This window comes from Oncorhynchus mykiss, chromosome 13 (assembly GCF_057628025.1).
Source record: "Oncorhynchus mykiss isolate SJ-2025 chromosome 13, ASM5762802v1, whole genome shotgun sequence".
NCBI classification, from domain to species: Eukaryota; Metazoa; Chordata; class Actinopteri; order Salmoniformes; family Salmonidae; genus Oncorhynchus; species Oncorhynchus mykiss.
In genome coordinates this window covers 45,327,041-45,346,313 of record NC_143034.1, presented here as the reverse complement: position 1 = coordinate 45,346,313, position 19,273 = coordinate 45,327,041, and the positions used below count along the sequence as shown (strand labels likewise).

The window sequence follows — 19,273 nt, the reverse complement described above, 5'->3', positions numbered from 1 at the left end:
GGAACTGGAAAGAGACTGAGAGCATAAAGGAAGAGAGGCAGAACGGGGGAAAGAAAAGAGGAAGAGAGGAGGGAGTGGGTGGGTGGGTGGGTGAGTGGGTGGGTGAGGATTGTAGGCTATGTGGTACCTGCCAGGACCTCAGCCTGGCTATAGAACTGTCCATCGGGAAAATGGCACTGAAAATGGGACACTGAAAAGATCATGTTTAAAGAGAGATAAAAGAGGGGGACCCGGTGAAAACAAAGTTGAGGGCAAAGAGGGTAAGGCCAGAGCAAGGGAGGTAGAGGGAGAAAGAGGGAGTTGGGGTAGATAATGAGACTGAAGTGGACTGGGGAACAATGGCTGATCAGTCAATCAATTACACACAGACCCAAACTGACCCTACACTGAGAATAAAACCGACACAAGGACCCCTGCCCCATTCACACACACACACACACACACACACACACACACACACACATACACACCCGTTTTAATGCATTTTAACACACTTTAACACCCGTTTTAACGCCCTTTAACACCCGTTTTAACACCCTTTAACACCCGTTTTAACACCCTTTAACACCCGTTTTAACGCCCTTTAACACCAGTTTTAACGCCCTTTAACACCCGTTTTAACACCCTTTAACACCCGTTTTAACGCCCTTTAACACCCGTTTTAACACCCTTTAACACCCGTTTTAACATCCTTTAACACCCGTTTTAACACCCTTTAACACCCGTTTTAACGCCCTTTAACACCTGTTTTAACACCCTTTAACACCCGTTTTAACACCCTTTAACACCCGTTTTAACGCCCTTTAACACCTGTTTTAACACCCTTTAACACCCGTTTTAACACCCTTTAACACCTGTTTTAACACCCTTTAACACCCGTTTTAACGCCCTTTAACGCCCGTTTTAACACCCTTTAACACCCGTTTTAACACCCTTTAACACCCGTTTTAACGCCCTTTAACGCCCGTTTTAACACCCTTTAACACCCGTTTTAACACCCTTTAACCCTTTGTGCTCTCTCCCCTTGCAGGTGCAGCTAACATGCTAGCAGGCCAGAAGAAGAACCTTCTGGCGGTGGCTAAGACCTGGTACCACCAGTTCTCCATCCACACGCTCAGCCTGATCCAGAACAACAAGTCAGTGTGTGGCTTCCACCTGGGCTACCTGGACGGAGAGGTGGAGGTCATCCTGCAGGCCATGACCACCATCCTGGACCTCTATAGGCAGGGCAAGATCAAACCACGCATCGACTCCACCTATCACCTCGAACAGGTGGGTGTGTGTGGGTTTGTGTTCTTGCGTGTTTGTGTGTGTGTATGGTTGGGCGTGGCTCTATGAGACCGGATGAGATTAGGCACATGTGTCTGTGAATAAAAGTCTCTCCCTCCATCAGATGTCCCTTTGAGTGAAAGACAGAATCAGATTGACAGAAAGAGGGATAGAGGGAGGGTGAGAGAAGGGGAGAGAGGGGGAAGAAAGAGGGGGCTGATATGTTAGGGCCAGTCAATGGTTAAGGCCTGTGAAACTGTCCAGAGAGAAGTGTTTATCTCTTTCTCTCTGTCTCTCTCTCTCTCTCTCTCTCTCGGTCTCTCTCTCTGTCTCGGTCTCTCTCTCTCTCTCGTTCTCTCTCTCTCGGTCTCTCTCTCGGTCTCTCTCTCTGTCTGTCTCTCTGTCTGTCTCTCTCTCTGTCTCTGTACTCTCTGTTCTCTCTCTTACTCCGCCTCACACCCTCCCTTTCTCTCTGTGTATCTTTTTCTCATTTTCTCTCCTGTTGCCATGGTAACCCCCGTTGGTCTGCCAGGGCTTCTGTCTTAGGGAGGGGCCCCGGGTATGACAGCAAGAGACCGAATGGGATGAAGGAGTATAGGATGGAAGAGGGTAGATGAGAGAAGGACAGAGAAATGAGGTGGATAGAGTTCAAGGAAAGATGATTGCAACAGGAAGTGGCATGTAGTAATAGCTGTTACAATTCCTCTTGGTGTAAATTATATTACATATCATCAGCATAAAACAGCTCTTAAACTTGAATTAATAAGATGGTCAATCGATTCAGGTGACCTGGGGGACCCAGACACCACACCCTAACTCCATCTATCACCACCCCCCAACCCCTCCTCTCTGACCTATCCTGTCCCGCTCCATGTCTGCACTATTAATCAACGAACATGTTAACACAGCATGTGTAAGAGCCTGGTGCCTCATATTGAGCAACTCCGTCAGGGCTTTGTACTGTAGAGCAAATCAAACTGTATTAGTTACATGCGCCGAATACAACAGGTGTAGTAGACCTTACAGTGAAATACTGAATACAACAGGTGTAGTAGACCTTACAGTGAAATGCTGAATACAACAGGTGTAGTAGACCTTACAGTGAAATGCTGAATACAACAGGTGTAGTAGACCTTACAGTGAAATGCTGAATACAACAGGTGTAGTAGACCTTACAGTGAAATGCTGAATACAACAGGTGTAGTAGACCTTACAGTGAAATGCTGAATACAACAGGTGTAGTAGACCTTACAGTGAAATGCTGAATACAACAGGTGTAGTAGACCTTACAGTGAAATGCTGAATACAACAGGTGTAGTAGACCTTACAGTGAAATGCTGAATACAACCGGTGTAGTAGACCTTACAGTGAAATGCTGAATACAACAGGTGTAGTAGACCTTACAGTGAAATGCTGAATACAACAGGTGTAGTAGACCTTACAGTGAAATGCTGAATACAACAGGTGTAGTAGACCTTACAGTGAAATGCTGAATACAACAGGTGTAGTAGACCTTACAGTGAAATGCTGAATACAACGGGTGTAGTAGACCTTACAGTGAAATGCTGAATACAACAGGTGTAGTAGACCTTACAGTGAAATGCTGAATACAACGGGTGTAGTAGACCTTACAGTGAAATGCTGAATACAACAGGTGTAGTAGACCTTACAGTGAAATGCTGAATACAACAGGTGTAGTAGACCTTACAGTGAAATGCTGAATACAACAGGTGTAGTAGACCTTACAGTGAAATGCTGAATACAACAGGTGTAGTAGACCTTACAGTGAAATGCTGAATACAACAGGTGTAGTAGACCTTACAGTGAAATGCTGAATGCAACGGGTGTAGTAGACCTTACAGTGAAATGCTGAATGCAACGGGTGTAGTAGACCTTACAGTGAAATGCTGAATGCAACAGGTGTAGTAGACCTTACAGTGAAATGCTGAATACAACAGGTGTAGTAGACCTTACAGTGAAATGCTGAATACAACAGGTGTAGTAGACCTTACAGTGAAATGCTGAATACAACAGGTGTAGTAGACCTTACAGTGAAATGCTGAATACAACAGGTGTAGTAGACCTTACAGTGAAATGCTGAATACAAAAGGTGTAGTAGACCTTACAGTAAAATGCTGAATACAACAGGTGTAGTAGACCTTACAGTGAAATGCTGAATACAACAGGTGTAGTAAAATCAAATCAAATCAAATGTATTTATATAGCCCTTCGTACATCAGCTGATATCTCAAAGTGCTGTACAGAAACCCAGCCTACAACCCCAAACAGCAAGCAATGTAGGTGTAGAAGCACGGTGGCTAGGAAAAACTCCCTAGAAAGGCCAAAACCTAGGAAGAAACCTAGAGAGGAACCAGGCTATGTGGGGTGGCCAGTCCTCTTCTGGCTGTGCCGGGTGGAGATTATAACAGAACATGGCCAAGATGTTCAAATGTTCATAAATGACCAGCATGGTCGAATAATAATAAGGCAGAACAGTTGAAACTGGAGCAGCAGCACAGTCAGGTGGACTGGGGACAGCAAGGAGTCATCATGTCAGGTAGTCCTGGGGCATGGTCCTAGGGCTCAGGTCAGTTGAAACTGGAGCAGCAGCACGACCAGGTGGACTGGGGACAGCAAGAGTCATCATGTCAGGTAGTCCTGGGGCATGGTCCTAGGGCTCAGGTCAGTTGAAACTGGAGCAGCAGCACGGCCAGGTGGACTGGGGACAGCATGGAGTCCTCATGTCAGGTAGTCCTGGGGCATGGTCCTAGGGCTCAGGTCCTCCGAGAGAGAGAAAGAAAGAGAGAAGGAGAGAATTAGAGAACGCACACTTAGATTCACACAGGACACCGAATAGACCTTACAGTGAAATGCTGAATACAACGGGTGTAGTAGACCTTACAGTGAAATGCTTACTTACGAGCCCCTAACCGACAGTGCAGTTTCAAAAAATATGGATGAGAATAAGAGATAAAAGTAACAAGTGATTAAAGAAGAGCGGTGAAAAGAATAACAATATATAGAGGGTGGTGCCGGTACATCAGCTCTGATGTCTAGAGGGTCTTACCGTTCTCAGACAGACAGTGCTTCTAGTTGTGATTATTAGTGCATACACTGCAGGGAGGTAGGGAGTCACTCGCTGTGAGAACACTCAGAGTTAGATGGCTGAGGCAGACATTCAGAGAGAGAGAGAGAGAGAGAGAGAGAGAGAGAGGAGCAGTGAGTGACTGAAGGCTGGATGCTTTAGTACGTACAACAATTGCAGCGCTGCTTCAGTAATTGGGCTGGTTGTGGTTTCACTCACACAAGCTACACTTACAAATCCCTGGCGTCCCCGCCCCTGATCACCACACCTCCGTCGCCTCAGTCCTCTCCTCCTCCTCCTCCTCCACCACCTCTTCCTCCTCCCCCTCATAGGTTTTTCACCAAATGGATGCTCCAGAGCTTTTGTATAATATCAGCCAGTCTCACGGTCGTTGGTTGAATTAATGGACCAAGGCGCAGTGTTGCATAGAGTTCCGTGTTTATTGGATGAAACTCATGTTTATTGGAGAAAACCGTGAAGCGCAAAACGAAACGTGAAACTAACGTAGTGCTCGCAGGCAACTAGACATAGACAAGATCCCACAAAAACCCAATGGGAAAAGGCTGCCTAAATATGAACCCCAATCGGAGCCAACGATAGACAGCTGCCTCTGATTGGGAACCATACCAGGCCAACATAGAAATGTGTAGACATAGAAATAAAAAACGAGACTACCCACCCTAGTCACACCCTGACCTAACCAGAAAAGAGAATAAAAAGGATCTCTAAGGTCAGGGCGTGACAGCCAGTAGTTTTGAAAGTAGTGTCAAAATAGGTCCCCGGAAATGGTGCACAATGGTGTACTACCATTTGTATGTTACGTCCTGAAAAAGAAAAAAAATATATTTAAAAAAAAATATATATATATATATATATATAGAGAGAGAGAGAGAGAGAGAGCATTTTTGGGCAATTCGTATGATATGTTACTAATTCCAATTCGTACAATATGTTACACCTCTGTAAGTGCTTAAGATCCCGGACTGTACATCTGAATATCACCTGAATATCACCTCTCCCTCCTTAACTCCGACATGACTCCCCCTCTTCCATGCCTGTGTGTGTGTGTGTGTGTGTGTGTGTGTGTGTGTGTGTGTGTGTGTGTGTGTGTGTGTGTGTGTGTGTGTGTGTGTGTGTGTCTCAGGGCCAAGCTTTGACAAGGCTTTGGGTTGCTAGGAGATGGCCCTCTGTTGCCGTGGCATTGGTCGTTCGGTGGTCTGCCTGCCTGCCTGTGCGGGCTGGCGTGGGTGGGGGGTAGAAGGGAGGGGTGGAGAGCAGAGGAGGCTGGTAGGATGATCTATAAGAGGATGGCCTCATTGTAATGGCTGGAATGGATTAAATGAAACGGTATCAAACACATCAAAACCATGTTGAACTCCGTTCCATGAATTCCATTCCAGCCATTACACAGAGCCCGTCCTCCTATTGCTCCTCCCACCAGCCTCCTCTGATGGAGAGACAGACGCAGACATTAGGCAGAGACGAGCGGGTCGGTATAGGTTGGGGCTGGCCTGCCTAGGATCCGCCCCTTTGCCACTATGATTGACAAGTCAAATCAAATCAAATTAAGTAGGCAGGACAGGAAGAAACCTATGGGTCAATCAACCCTGGCTGTGGCACAACCCTGGGGACTGGCCTCTGACGTGACACTGTGACAGGCACCTAGGAACCAGTCAGTCGATGATGGTAATGTGACATGATCAATACATTGTCCAGCTCTCAATGAGACCCCTACGTGTTATATACATAGACAGTGTTAAACTGAAGTACTTCCAAATGAAAATAGTTGTTGAATTTAGCAATGCATTGGAATTTTTAAATACAGAATACTGATTCATAATTCCACCCAGTTTTTCTTCGTTCTTGCTCTCGGTCTACACGATTCTCCATCTAAAGCTTTTGCTCTTGCTTTCTGTCCGTCAAGCACTGACTCAGGCTCACGTTTACGCCACCTCTCCCTCTCCATCTTTCTCCCCCTCTCTCAGTTATTAATACATCCTCCCACTAAAGTTAGTACAAACCTCACTCTCCCATGTTCTGTAGTTTATGTTTTAAGGAGTGATAGACTGGGCAATTTATGCTTGCGGTGCCTGGCATCATCTCCTTCTAAGGGTTTGGGGAGCAATTTAGTGTGTGTGTGTGTGTGGGGGGGGGGGGGGTGGCAAACCAGCAGACCTGGACACATGATGATAGATGGATATCTACTCTCCCTCCTCCTCTCCCACTGTCCATCGTTTGTTCGTTCATGTCTCTCTCTCTGCGTCTGCTTCTCTATCCAGGTGGGCGATGCCATGCGGAGAATGCAGGAGAGGAACAACATCGGCAAGGTGATCCTCATCACTGAGCCTATGCCAGAGGAGGAGAAGAAAGAGGAGCCGAAGAAAGAGGAGAAGAAGGAGGACAAGAAAAAGGAGGACAAGAAGAAAGACGACAAGAAGAAGGATGACTCCAAGAAGGAGGACAAGAAAGAAGAGAAGAAGAAGGAAGAGCCGAAGAAGGAGGAGAAAAACGAGGAGAAAAGCGAGGTGAAGAAAGAGGAGAAGAAGGAGGAGCCCAAGAAAGAGGAGAAGTGAGAGTGAGGGATTGATGGATGGATAGTCAGGCAGGCAGACCATCGGGGAGCTCTTGTCCTGGGAGCAGGGGTTTGGTTTGGGAGGGGGTGACAGGGCAGGGGAAATGTGGTGGGGGAGGGAAAGGGAGGTGTGGTGTGTGTGGGTTGGACTTGGGAGAGCGGGGGATGGGGGTGGGCTTTATAGACTCATTGCACAGCAGTCAATCTGTCATCCCTACCATCATCTCTCAGACCCCTCCCCAGTCCACTCTGACAGCGAATACTCAGGCCTGGGCCTATACCCACCCCTCCTCCCCTCTCTCTCCTCCCCCACTCAAGCAAGGGTCACTTTATTTCTGAATCCCCAGTGCATCTTAATGACAGCCGGGCTCACAAAACAGTTCCCGCCCTCACCTCGCCACCATGGGAAAATCCTATGACTCATGTCATAACAGTCTGAAGGTGTTGCCTGTTGAGACCCCAGAGAGAGTCAGAGAGAGAGAGACACACACAGAGGGACGGTGTGGGTATAATGCCCAGGCCTGGGGCGCATCACTGTTGCCTTGACAACGATAATTCGACCCATTCCAACTCACACAGTGCCCCTCCTCCCTCCATGTCGACTCCCACTATGTTAGATTGCCCTGCGCTGACTTCCACCTGCCACCTCTCCTTCCTCTCCCTCTACTGAGTTCCCCCTACCCTCCCCCTCTCCCTATGGTATAAACCCACAGACAGACCGACAGACAGAACCACACCCACCCACCATCTCACATACGGTCCAGTGTTGTGTTATGTCACTGTGCATGAGTCAGTCAGTGCTTGCTTGTCTGTGATTGGCTATCAGCTCCCCTGGAGATGTTTGCATGGCTGTGTGATGCTTGACTCCAAAGCCAGTGGTTACAGAACTCCCCTGTCAATCACCACGACCCACTCTTTATTTAAGTATATAAAGAAAGGTTAGTGGCACATCCCTTAAATGCCATGGCACTTCTAGTATCACACAGCTCCACCTCACAGCTGAGCCCACACTACATGTCCCATAATCCTAGAGGTGACACACTAGAGACCAGACGATAGCGTGTGACAGGACAAAGCTCCAGACAGTGAATTAATGAGCCATTTGGTCCAGTATTCGATAGGGAGGGAGAAATCAGGGCTTAGTCTTGGTGCTCTGTAGTCACTGATGTTTCTAATGAACCAACTGTTGGCAAGCAGCGCACAGTGCCAATTAGGAGAGAAAATTGTTTCTCTTCAAACAAGGGGCACAAACACACACACACAGGACGATGTGTTCAAAGAGGCAGTGTTGTGTAGAGACACTAAAACATTTGAATGGAGTAAGATAGAGTGAATGCCGCCCAGTTCCTTGATATCAGACCCTGTTGCTCCCCTAACATTCCACTCCTTTCACAGTGACCGCTCGCTCGCCTGTCCTTCGCCCTGATCTGGAACAGGGGAGTTTAGAAGGGTAAAAGAAAAAAAAAAACTCCTTCTGGTGTGCATTCTCACCCATCCCTCCCCCTTCTCCTTTCTCTCCATCTCTCTCTCTCTGTGGTCGGCATAGCAACAGGCAACAGGCTGGTCAGAGATGGCGCTGTGGTCTATTTCTCAGTCTATCTGAGTGAGTGAGTGAGTAGTAAAGTGTCTAATGAAACCCCCGGCTTTAGTACTGAAGCTGTAGTACAGAGCAGTAAAATCAGGCTAACATCCTAGTTACTACACTCTACACTACTACACTCAGCATATTATGAGGACATTCAAATCCCATATAGTCTGTGTGGGGGTGGCACACCTAGGGTCGCAATCAATAGTTGGCCTCTCCCATACGAATGCCCCTTGTGGACATAATGTAGAACAGCAAGACTGGTTTTCAGAAGTTGATTATAGGGGACTCATTTGTATCTATAAAGCAGGGTTTTGTTTTCAACCTCCTCCAAATTATATTGAATTCATCTGATACTCATTCTTACGTCAGAGATGAATTGTCTATAATAAACCATGGACGGAAGCTAAACCCGTTATGAGCAGGAGCCCTGCAGTACGGACTTCAAAAACACCCCACTACTATCCCATTTGGAAACATGTGAGAATCCATGCTCTTCACACACTTGCCTGTCTGCCTGCCTGTCTGTCTGTGAAGCGTCTCAGATGGTGACTATAGTGACTTTGCAAAGAAGCTGTTGTGCTATAATGAGTGGCCTCCCTCATGTCGTGTTGTCAGTCATTGTGTGTGAAGATGTGTGTGTCCTCAGGTCGTTTGTCAGGTTACAAAAAAAAGACTCCCACCTGCCCCTCCTCAACCCCATTACAACCTCCCCTTCCTTACACTCTTTATCTGCTTCACAGCTGTCTAGCTCTCTTTCTCTCTCTCCTCCCCTTCTCTGATGAGGCCAATGTTAAGAGGACAGTTGGTATAGGTATTTTGCACTCTGCTCGCTGATCTTAATGTACTTCCAGGCATGGCAGTCCCGCTCCAGTCCCGCTGGCTCTGAGTCCGCTCCGCTCTTTCCCCACTCAAAGAGACCATACTGTATCTGCTGAAACTCACGGGAAGTACAGTGGAAGTGACATTTTTGCATGCACGCAAAACACAAGCACACATCTCCTCCTCTACCCTCTGCCAGCTTCTCCTGGGTGGCAGCTCAAATGAAACCATTCATTCATCCAGGGCTGTGAAAGTGACGACCCGGTGTAGCGGGGACAGCAGTGGGCCTGGGACGGAGTGTGAGTGCCATGCCGGTGTGGGGAGTGACTGTGTTCTGTCAGGCTCTGGTTAGTGTTATTTTCTGATCTGCTGGGCTCTGTCTGTGAACCTGTGGACAGTGTTTCTGTTTTCTGAATGCCATGTGAGAATCTCATGCTTCAGTAAAAGGATGTTTTACTTAATGTTTTTTTTTTTTTTTTTGACCTGTGTTTTTTTTGTTTTGTTTTCCAAGGGGTTTAAAGTTCAAAGTTCATACTCTTTACGGTGGGACCTGCCTAACTACATTCCTTTTCAATGTGATGAGCCTTTCTGTTGGGCCTGACCATTTGTGCCAAACTGTATGTACTCCTCTGTCAATGCCTTGACTACAACGGTGCATTCAATGAAAAGGAGAAGAAAACAAAAATGTTTCTGGGTACTTTTCCTATGACCTTGTAGAAAAACAAAAACAATCTGTGTATGATTTCTGTCCCAAATGCTTATGGGTGCTGATAGAATTTTGCTACAGTTTACAAAAGGTTTTAGTCGTTTCTGATTGGTTGGGGTCTTGCTCTCATGCCTCGATCCTAACACACACATACACACACAGACACACAGACACACTACCTTGTTGAGAGGCACCTCCCTCCATAGCCAAACTCCTCACAGTCCTCGCTGATCTCAGATCAGTGAAATGTGTCAACAGAGTATTATCAGGCCTCAAGACATCTACTACAACAAAGTTGACGCCCACATCAGTCGACAGGCCTATGCGTTTATAACCACACCATATAATCTCCATAACAGGGGTGAGTGCATGGACAAGGTGCATGGACGATTAGGCTGCACGGCAAAGCACACAAACTACAATCTTCCTAGAATTGCAACCAACAACAAAAAAACACCAACAAAAAAAGATAAATTAAACAACCATTCAAAAATATACATGACCAGGTGAATCGTTGAATCATGGACCATTTCTTTCATCCACCTCTCTCTAGTTTAGCTTTGTGAAACGCCACCATATGCGGGTTTCCTGTTTCTCTTAGCCTGATTCCAAATGGTTTGTATGGGATAAGAGAGAGGGGGAGGTAGCAGATGTGTAGGGGGATGTCATAGCGAGGCCATATTTCACAGCTGCACAGACAGAAACCCAGCTCTAGGTCTGTCCCAGGCGCAACATATCCGCCCGAAAGCCGATCCCAGTTCACATACAGCCTGTTGGTCTCAGACATTCCATTATCCTCTATTGCACCTCGAGAGCTCTTTGGTTCAAGTCAATTATTAGTTAGCCAAAGCCCCGCCCTCTCCCCTCTCCACGAGCACACTCATCATACCATACACACACATCACATTAACATCTGGAATTCAATTGCATGCATCCAATGGCATGTGGTGCAGAGATTATATGTCATTTGATTCAATGTTTTTCTTCCTGTTTGATAGAACCAAAAGGTCTCTTAGATGGACTCAGCTGCAGCACACGGGTGGGTGGGTGGGTGGGTGGGTGTAGTGAGTGGCTAGGGCGTGGGGTGTAACTGGGTGTCCGAGAGGACAGGATGAATCTGATGTTGGCTGTGCCTGAGCCCTAACCCACTCCTCCCAATCCCTAGCGCCCGATTGCTTTTCCAGCTTGGTGAATCTACGCTGTGTGTCAGCTTGAATCGCTTTCCCAGCCAGACGCACATTCTTATGCAAGAGCTCTAAAACCAGAGACGATCCTTCAAGAAACTAGGGCGTTTCATGCATTGGAAAACCTCCCAGCTCCCAGCTATATTGTTCCAGATAACGGGTTCCTTTTGATTGGCAGTCTTAATGTCACTGTTTCACATGGTCTCTCACAAGTCATTCCAAACAGCTTCCCTTACGCTTGATTTGTGTACATCTGTTGTTCGTTCATGTCTCTCTCACAGGTCATTCCAAACAGCTTCCCTTACTCTTGATTTGAGTACATCTGTTGTTCGTTCTTGTCTCTCTCACACACACTATATTGTCCTCCTTTCCAGTCTTGTGTCAATCACAGTGCTTGGTGGAGTGTATTCCTAGTTAGAAAGATAATCCCAGTCTGGAGATTATTACCACATCCAGAGGCGTACAGCCCCCACCCGTCCACCCCACACACACACCCCTTTCCCTAAAAGAAAACCACCCAACGTCTTCTGGCCGTCTCTGGCTCCTCATTAGCAATCACTATAAACTGTCGCCATGTGCCAACTACCAACATATTCCACGACTCTATAGAAACGCTGTGAGTGTCTGGTGCATTTGGCTTGTTACGATATGTATGGTCCACTAGGATCTGTGTGTAGGTGACCAGGGAAACAAAGGCATGTGTGTATAGTTCATTATTCCTTCCACTGTATAGTTTAGTAGTGGCTCTGTGCAGAGGGAGTGCCTTTCCACCCCCATCATCACGGTGCCAACAGCAGCCAAATCACTGCACCTATACCTGCTCCCGCCCCCGCCCCCTCACCTCTCCTCACTGCACCCATACCCCCTCCTCTTCCCCTATCTGACACTGTCAAGTCAGCCTCATAACCAGATGTACATGAACCCGTCTAGGGGAAAGCTTCAGAAAAACAGGTCCATTGTCACTTTCCCGTCCCGACAGCTGTTTCCACACACGGTTTACTGTGAGACAGCCATTCAGCCATACACGTTGATTTGTTTGCTAGGTTTTCGTTCCTTCTCTCCTTCGGTCTGTGGTGTTGTTTCCCACTCTTCTACTAAGTTGTCTCCACTTTTTTTTTTTTTTTTTTAAACCCTTTTGAATTGATGCTGCTTCTGTGCTTGACTGGGTTTCACTGCGTACGTGGGTGCTCTAGAGCTTGTAACGCTTCAATGTGTAATGTTACCATATGCCTTACATGTTTTCCAGGACTAATAAAAAAGCAGAACGGGAAGGAGAAAAAAAAAAAGACTTGACCCCGGAGCTGTGGCTTTGTTACTGTGTTATTAGGATGTTACTGCGAGGAAACAATGTGGAACCGCAATGACTTGATATTCTATGGCTCAGGTATTTGAGTGTGTGTACATAACGAACGGGGATGCTATCAGCGGCGGGAGTACAGAAAAGATACGGACGCTAGGTGGTTACAGTAAGATAAAGACGGAATGCTCGCTGTTAGAAATCTCCAGAGTATCAAAACACAGTACAGGTCAAATGAACAATAGCTGCCAGGACTTTGTATTGGTCCAATGACAAATAGTAGCTCAAACACTTTTGTGTCACTATCATCCGTAAAATATCTGTGGAAATCAATTGGTCCCGATTAAGCATGAACAACAGTACAACTACAAAACTCTTAAGAACCGAAAGGACTTCTCTCGTTGGCTTATTACTATACAGACTCACACAAGCGTTCAACATTTCTTGGGAGTCTCGGGACACCGTGCAAGATACAGACAGATTCAATTCTTACAACATCGGAGAGAAACAAACACCTTGATAAAAAACATAGATAAGACTATCCTTGTCAGGTTTTGTTTTGGTCTTGAGACTTGGCAGAGGCCTCCTCAATCCCATGAGTCCTCAGTACTTCAGACAGTCGACTCAGATAGGTGGAGTCTGGATAACCATTCCTGTGTGGACACAAAATTACATTATAGCGTATATCTCAAATGGCACCCTAATCCTACATAGTGCACTGCTTTTTGACCAGAGCGCTATAGGGCTTTCCTTACATAGGTTACATCCTAAATGGCACCATACTCCCAAAAGTAGTGGCCTATTAAAAGGGAATAGGGTGGCATTTGGGACACACCCTAGGTAATAAAATGACCAGCACATAACATTGACCCCTGACTTTCTGCTCTTTACTGTTACTATTTCAGTCGAGAGTCACTAATGGGTACTGTGACTCCAGTACTCACCCAGACTTGCCCCCATGCAGGCTGGTCTTGTGGGGGATGCTGTCCCAGCTGACCCTGGCCCCTGGCTCCCTGCCCGTCACAGTGAAGGTGAGGCCTAGCCTGAAGGCTTTCTCCAGCCGCGGTAGGAGTTTCCTGGTCCTCTCACATAGGGGAAGGTAGGCCTCAAATACTCCCCCCCGAAACGCAGAGCCAGGCGTGGGGTGGCCCCTCTACAACAAGAGAGGGACATGTGGCAGATAATGGGGTGTGTTCCAGATTGTAAACGCCACAAGACAGTTTTAGGAGTTAAACATGACAGAACTTAGAAATGCAAAGCAAGCAATTACTGACAAGGACTACTTAAGACTTAACATGTTAATATAAGCTGATTTAATAATGCCAAGAGTGCATTTGGACAGTTGACATGACACGTTTAAAATGTCAACTGTAATTGGCCCATCAGATAGCCTGGTAGAGAAGTCTTGCCCTTACCCCCTGAATGCCATCTGGGATGCAGTAGGTGATCTTAACGACAGCGTCTCTGCCATGGCCTGGCAGGCTGAAGGGCATCTCAGAGTAGCTCATGTTACCCTGGACGCCCTGTGGAACTGCCACCTCAGCCTTGGGGCAAACCCTGCATTGGACGTGAACTTTGAGAAGGCACTGTGGGCACAGGGTCACCCCACACCCTGTCCTCTTCACTGACGCCCCACTCTCCCCACACACACAGATCTGTGTCCGTGCCCCAGACAGACTAGACCTTCCCGGGCCGTGACGTGTCAGAGCTGAACCTGACCTCTCCTGGTTCTCTGCTCCACTAGACTGTCTGTTGTTGTCCTTCTGGGTCACTCTGGACCTCAGGTTGCTTTCTTCTGGGGGCGCGGCCATGTCTTGATTGGTACCGCCACCATTCACTGCTCCCGGCCTTCCTCCGTTGCCTATCGCTGAATGGCTGAGAAATGTGTCAGTCTTGCTCCCGTCTGCCTCCATGGTCCCGCCCCTCTCCACTTTCTCCTTTATGACAGGGTCTTTCCTCGCTGGTGATTGGCTAACAACTGTGTTTTTGTGTTCTGATTCGCTGTTCCTCGTCCTCTTGGAAGAATCACTCCTCTGGATGTTTTTCTTCTCCCTGTTGGCACCGGGACCCTCCCCTCCCCCTCTCTGAGTCTCAGACATCCGCTGAGGGCTATTGGTCTGAAACTGTGTGGAGTTCTGGACCCCATTCACCTGAAATGGACTGGACTGATTCAAAGTGGTGGTAGAGGGGACCGAGAAGTCCTCTTGTCCCCCCCCCTGGCCTGTCTCTCCAGGGAACACCTCCCTCAGTGCTGCCCCCACTTGAGAGCACAGCTGCTTGGGGCCGATCAGAAACACGCTATCTCTCATTGTCTGGATAGAGACCTTCTTGAACCGTTGCCTCACCTCAGCACAGCACACCTCTAAAGTCTCATCTGCTGGGTCAGACACGCCTAACTCAGCCAGAGGCAACTCCTGCAAACAGAAGTCTGTCTTCACCATGGCAACCAGCCTCTGCATCTCCAACTGACAGGTGCTCACCACAGATGACTCCACCCCCATAAGGATGACAGTGATGTCACTGCTTTTGTCTGATTGGCTCTCCCTCATCTGCAGGTCAGAGGTCATGTCCTGTATACGGGTGGTGTAGGCCTCCTTCATGTAATTCCATATCACCATGGAGATGGTTAGCTCTGCACTGTAGGCATTTCTCCTTTCCAAGCTATTGGACCGCCTGGCTCTGGTTGTGGCTTTCTCAGCCTCACTCTGTCCTGGGTCCTGGACCTTGGACCTGGCCCGACCCGAGAAACTACTGGCCCGCTTTAGGGTGGATCCTGACCTGGAGGTTGAGATGGTGGTGGGGATGGTGCTGCCCCCTGACAAGGTGTTCAGAGTTGAGGTGAATGGGGCTGTCTCACCCTGCTGCCCAACGTGTGTTGGTATTGAGCTCAGGAAGAGTCCATTCTCCATAGAGGGGGTGAACAGGGGTTCACCTCTCCTGAACAGTATATCCTCTCCACTACTCTGTGTACCTGGCCCAACACCTGACCCTGCTCTGTCTGAGCCAAACAGGTCATGGCCTAACATGGGTCCAAGGCCCGGTCGTATACTTGGAGATGTGTCCCCTACCGTCACTGTGTCCCTAGGTCTGGTCCCTAGCCCAGCCGGCCCTAATGCCTTGAAGCGGGGGGCAAACTTATACCCTCGGGCCCCCTCCGTCCTCCTCTCCGTCTCATATTGCTTCAGCAGCTTATCTACCCTGGCGTCCAGGGATGTTCCTGCTGTGGAGGAGAGAGTGGATGTGAGTCTCTCCTCTTCCCCTGGCTTGGAGGAACCAGATGTGGATGAGGGAGATGGTAACAAGCTGGCTACATCCTTCACCGCTTCCTCTCTCTCCCCCAGAAAGAGGACCTGTTTGGCTTCGGACACATCGCTGCTGTTGCCAACTAAGTAGATGTTCCGGTCATCCTCACTGAACAGCAACTTGGGCAGCCTGACCCGCAGGCCCTCCATGGCCCTGGACAGGCCTCCCTTGGGCGAGAGGACGCTCTTGGGCAGCTGGGCTCGCCGGAGCCTGGCCTCGTTCTCCTGGTAGAGCCGGCTCAGGTCCCCACGAGCCCCCCTCAGACGCTCCAGCTCCTGCCCAATGTCCCCCACCCCGGGGACTCTCTGTAGGAACAGGGTGGTCACCCCCTCTGCAGTCACGTCCACCACCTCTACCCCATGCTGGGTGAGGATCTCCTGGTACTCCTCTCCACACTGCTTCTGCAGGTAGTGGAACAAGTCTGCATCCATGATCAGGGAGAGGTCCTCTTCCACCATGGGGGGTTCCTCAGACAGACACAGACCCACAGCACCCCCCTCTGCCTGGGCTGTCCCCTCCCACTCACAGCCCTGACCTCCAGACATAAAGTCCCTATGTGGACCTGAGCCTAGATCACTCTGCTCATCACCTCTCCTGTGATGGTCTGTCGCCTCCTGGGTATGAGTCCTCTTCGCTTGGCCCCTAGTGCCTCTAGTAAGGACTCCCAGAACATCATTGGCCACAGGTGGGGTTGTATCTGTGGAGGCCAGGACCGCAGGGAGCCCCAGTATTTGGGCCAGTGCAGCCTGAACTTGGGAGTAGAGGCCCTGCAAGGTGCAGAGCTGCTCTGGGTTGTTATAGTGGATCTGAACATCATGACTCCTGTCAAGGCTGGTCAATGCTGCCTTTCCTCCAGGTAGCTGGCTGTAATCCACAGTAACAGACATGCTCAAGATGACCTGAACGGGAGAGGGGGCGAAAGAGGGAGAGCATGTAAGTCTAAACAAAATGTGGCGCCTTTAAAAAAAAAAAAATTACAAATACCGTGTCAACAACATACCTTATTTGGGTCCAGGTCTTTGTGAGGTTCACTCAAGGTGAGTTCATACTTCTTCCCGTCCACCATCAGAATGTGTCGGCCATGTTGAAGCACGCTCCGTGCCACTGTGCGGGGTCACCAGAGTACAAGAGCTAGATCAATCTCAGTCAGAGAAACACCCTTACTAAGCACTCCTGCCCCTGGCCTCTCCTTGAAATGTATGCCAGCACCCGAGCCCACAGTTAATCGATGGTGACAGGCCACGAAGCATAATACCTTGCATTTCACAGTTAATTTGCAAATGGATGCAAAATGACGTTTGAAAAAGAGTGGCTATGGTCAACGAGCCAGATGGAAATCTACTGAGAAGGAACTTAGCAGTAGCGACGATGTACGGTAGTTGTTACTTTATGCCTCTACGTTATGGTGAAATAGTCCATTTATCACCATTAAGTCTCCAGTCTCCTGATCTCACCAGCCCTCCCCTCCCAGGAGCCTCAGACACATTATATGCACACACACACACACCTACTGACCTCCAATGTCCTCAAAGGTGATGAGGGCAGAGACGGGTGTTGCCTTGACAATGGTGACAGATGATATTTCCCCTCCTCCATTCCTGGCCCTCAGGAAGTAGATGTACAGCTTGTCTGTCAGCCGGTCCTCCTTTATATCAGTGGGCAGGCCACTCACCCTTACTGTCCTGCACTGCTCCGCCATCTGCTGGGCAAAACCGGGTTACTGACATACAGGAGGAATACATAGGAGGGTATAGCAAGCCAAGTCTCCCTTCAACCAAAACCACTGATCGTGAATTGTCAATACATTTGTCATTGCCATGTAATAGGCCAACATAACACTTTTTTTTGGTGGGGGTTATCTGGGTATTTAATTAAATTACACCCTATACTGGGCGTTGCCACGAAACTTCATCAACATAATCAACAGAAACGTTGTTTTATTAAACTGCTCTGTCAACGGAGGTCATTGCTATGGAAACAGCTTGAGATACCGTTGATGCTGATAGTATACTGTGAAGAGAGATGTGCGAACTGTTCACATGGCAAGCGCACTGACTGCTTGAGGTTAAAGTAGGGTCCACAAAGAGCAATAGGCACAGTATTGCTCTTTGTAGGCACAGTATGCTTCAAAACACTTTCATCCACTGTTTCAGAAATACATTCCCTTCCCCGCTCTATAAAAGAGACCATCACTTTTACCATCAGATCACAACATCTGTGAAAATCAAAGGAGTGGGTAAGTGTGACCACGGGGACTGGGAAAATGAAACTTTAAGGAAGTGCACAAATCCAACGACACAATCTAAAATGACCTCAAAGTAGAGCTCTTCGAGGCATTGCTTTTTTTCCACAACGATATCAACGCAAATATCCTTACCTTAACTTTTTTAGAAGCCTCTCATAGCTCTCCTCTCGCACCAAAGACGTGGACGTACTTCACTTACATGTTGTTCAAAACATGGATGGAAAGTGAAACCATGAAGTAGGAACTGGGGAGTTTAGATTGTTGTTGTTCTTCATTGCAAACGCCAGGGGGCAAACATAAGGCCAGGTTCACATGTCCAAAAATGAATCAATGCATTGGTCAATTGAAAACCTAGATTAGAATTGTCCAGTAATGAGATACATTTCTCTTTCAACAAACCGTGTGTGTGTGTGTGTGTGTGTGTGTGTGCGCGCGCGTGTGTGTATGCGCGTGTGTGTGTGTGTGTGTGGACATGGACGTGTTTAACTATACTTGTGAGGACCAGAAGTCTCGACAAGAATAATAAATGAACAAACATTTGACCAACTGGGGACATTTTGTTGTTCCCCACAAGGTCAAATGCTATTTCTAAGGGGTTTAGGGTTAAGGTTAGAATTAGTGTTAGGGTGAGAATTAGATTAAGGGTTGGGGTTAGGAGCTAGAGTTACGGTTAAGGTTAGGTTTTCAGGTTAAGGTTAGGGTTAGGGTTAGGGTTAGGACGGCGCACAATTGGCCCAGCCTCGTCCGGGTTAGGGGAGGGTTTGGCCGGGGTAAGCCATCATTGTAAATTTGTTCTTAATTTGTTCTTAGCTGACTTGCCTAGTTAAATAAAGGTTAAATAGAAAATAAAAAGGGTACAGGTTAGGGTTAGAATTTTGAATAGGACTGAATTATGTGTCCCCACAAGGTTAGTTGTACAAATCAAATCAAATTGTATTTGCGCCGAATACAACCTTACCGTGAAATGCTTACTTACAAGCCCTTAACCAACAATGCAGTTCAAGAGATAGAGTTTACTGTCAATTCTATGCATAGTCGAGCATCTTTTCGTGACAAAATATTGCGCTTAAAACGGGAACGTTTTTCATCCAAAAATGAAATACTGCCCCCAGAGGTTCAAGAGGTTAAGGACAACAAAGTCAAGGTATTGGAGTGGCCATCACAAAGCCCTGACTTCAATCCTATAGAAATATTGTGGGCAGAAC

The 19,273-nt window shown here is 47.8% G+C and overlaps 2 protein-coding genes across 2 annotated transcripts in view; one reads left to right on the top strand and one right to left on the bottom strand.

Annotated features, from left to right (window-relative positions):
• LOC110486226 (NADPH-dependent quinone oxidoreductase VAT1) overlaps window positions 1-12,509 on the top strand; it is a 45,119-nt gene extending 32,610 nt beyond the window's left edge. Inside the window, exons 5-7 of the mRNA XM_036940931.2 lie at window positions 1,031-1,272; window positions 6,634-11,435; window positions 11,505-12,509. Coding sequence (XP_036796826.1) covers window positions 1,031-1,272; window positions 6,634-6,927 — 536 coding nt within the window. The 3' untranslated portion in view covers window positions 6,928-11,435; window positions 11,505-12,509. The remainder of the gene's footprint in view (window positions 1-1,030; window positions 1,273-6,633; window positions 11,436-11,504) is intronic.
• A 16-nt stretch (window positions 12,510-12,525) lies between these two features.
• On the bottom strand, window positions 12,526-18,355 carry LOC110486225 (uncharacterized). The gene is made up of 6 exons (XM_021557668.3): window positions 18,201-18,355; window positions 17,339-17,522; window positions 16,824-16,927; window positions 13,936-16,722; window positions 13,465-13,673; window positions 12,526-13,173 (listed from the first exon to the last, which is right to left on the bottom strand). The coding sequence occupies exons 2-6, from the start codon at window positions 17,520-17,522 to the stop codon at window positions 13,068-13,070; spliced, it is 3,390 nt and encodes a 1,129-aa protein (XP_021413343.3). The 5' UTR covers window positions 18,201-18,355; the 3' UTR covers window positions 12,526-13,067.
• Window positions 18,356-19,273: the final 918 nt, after the last annotated feature.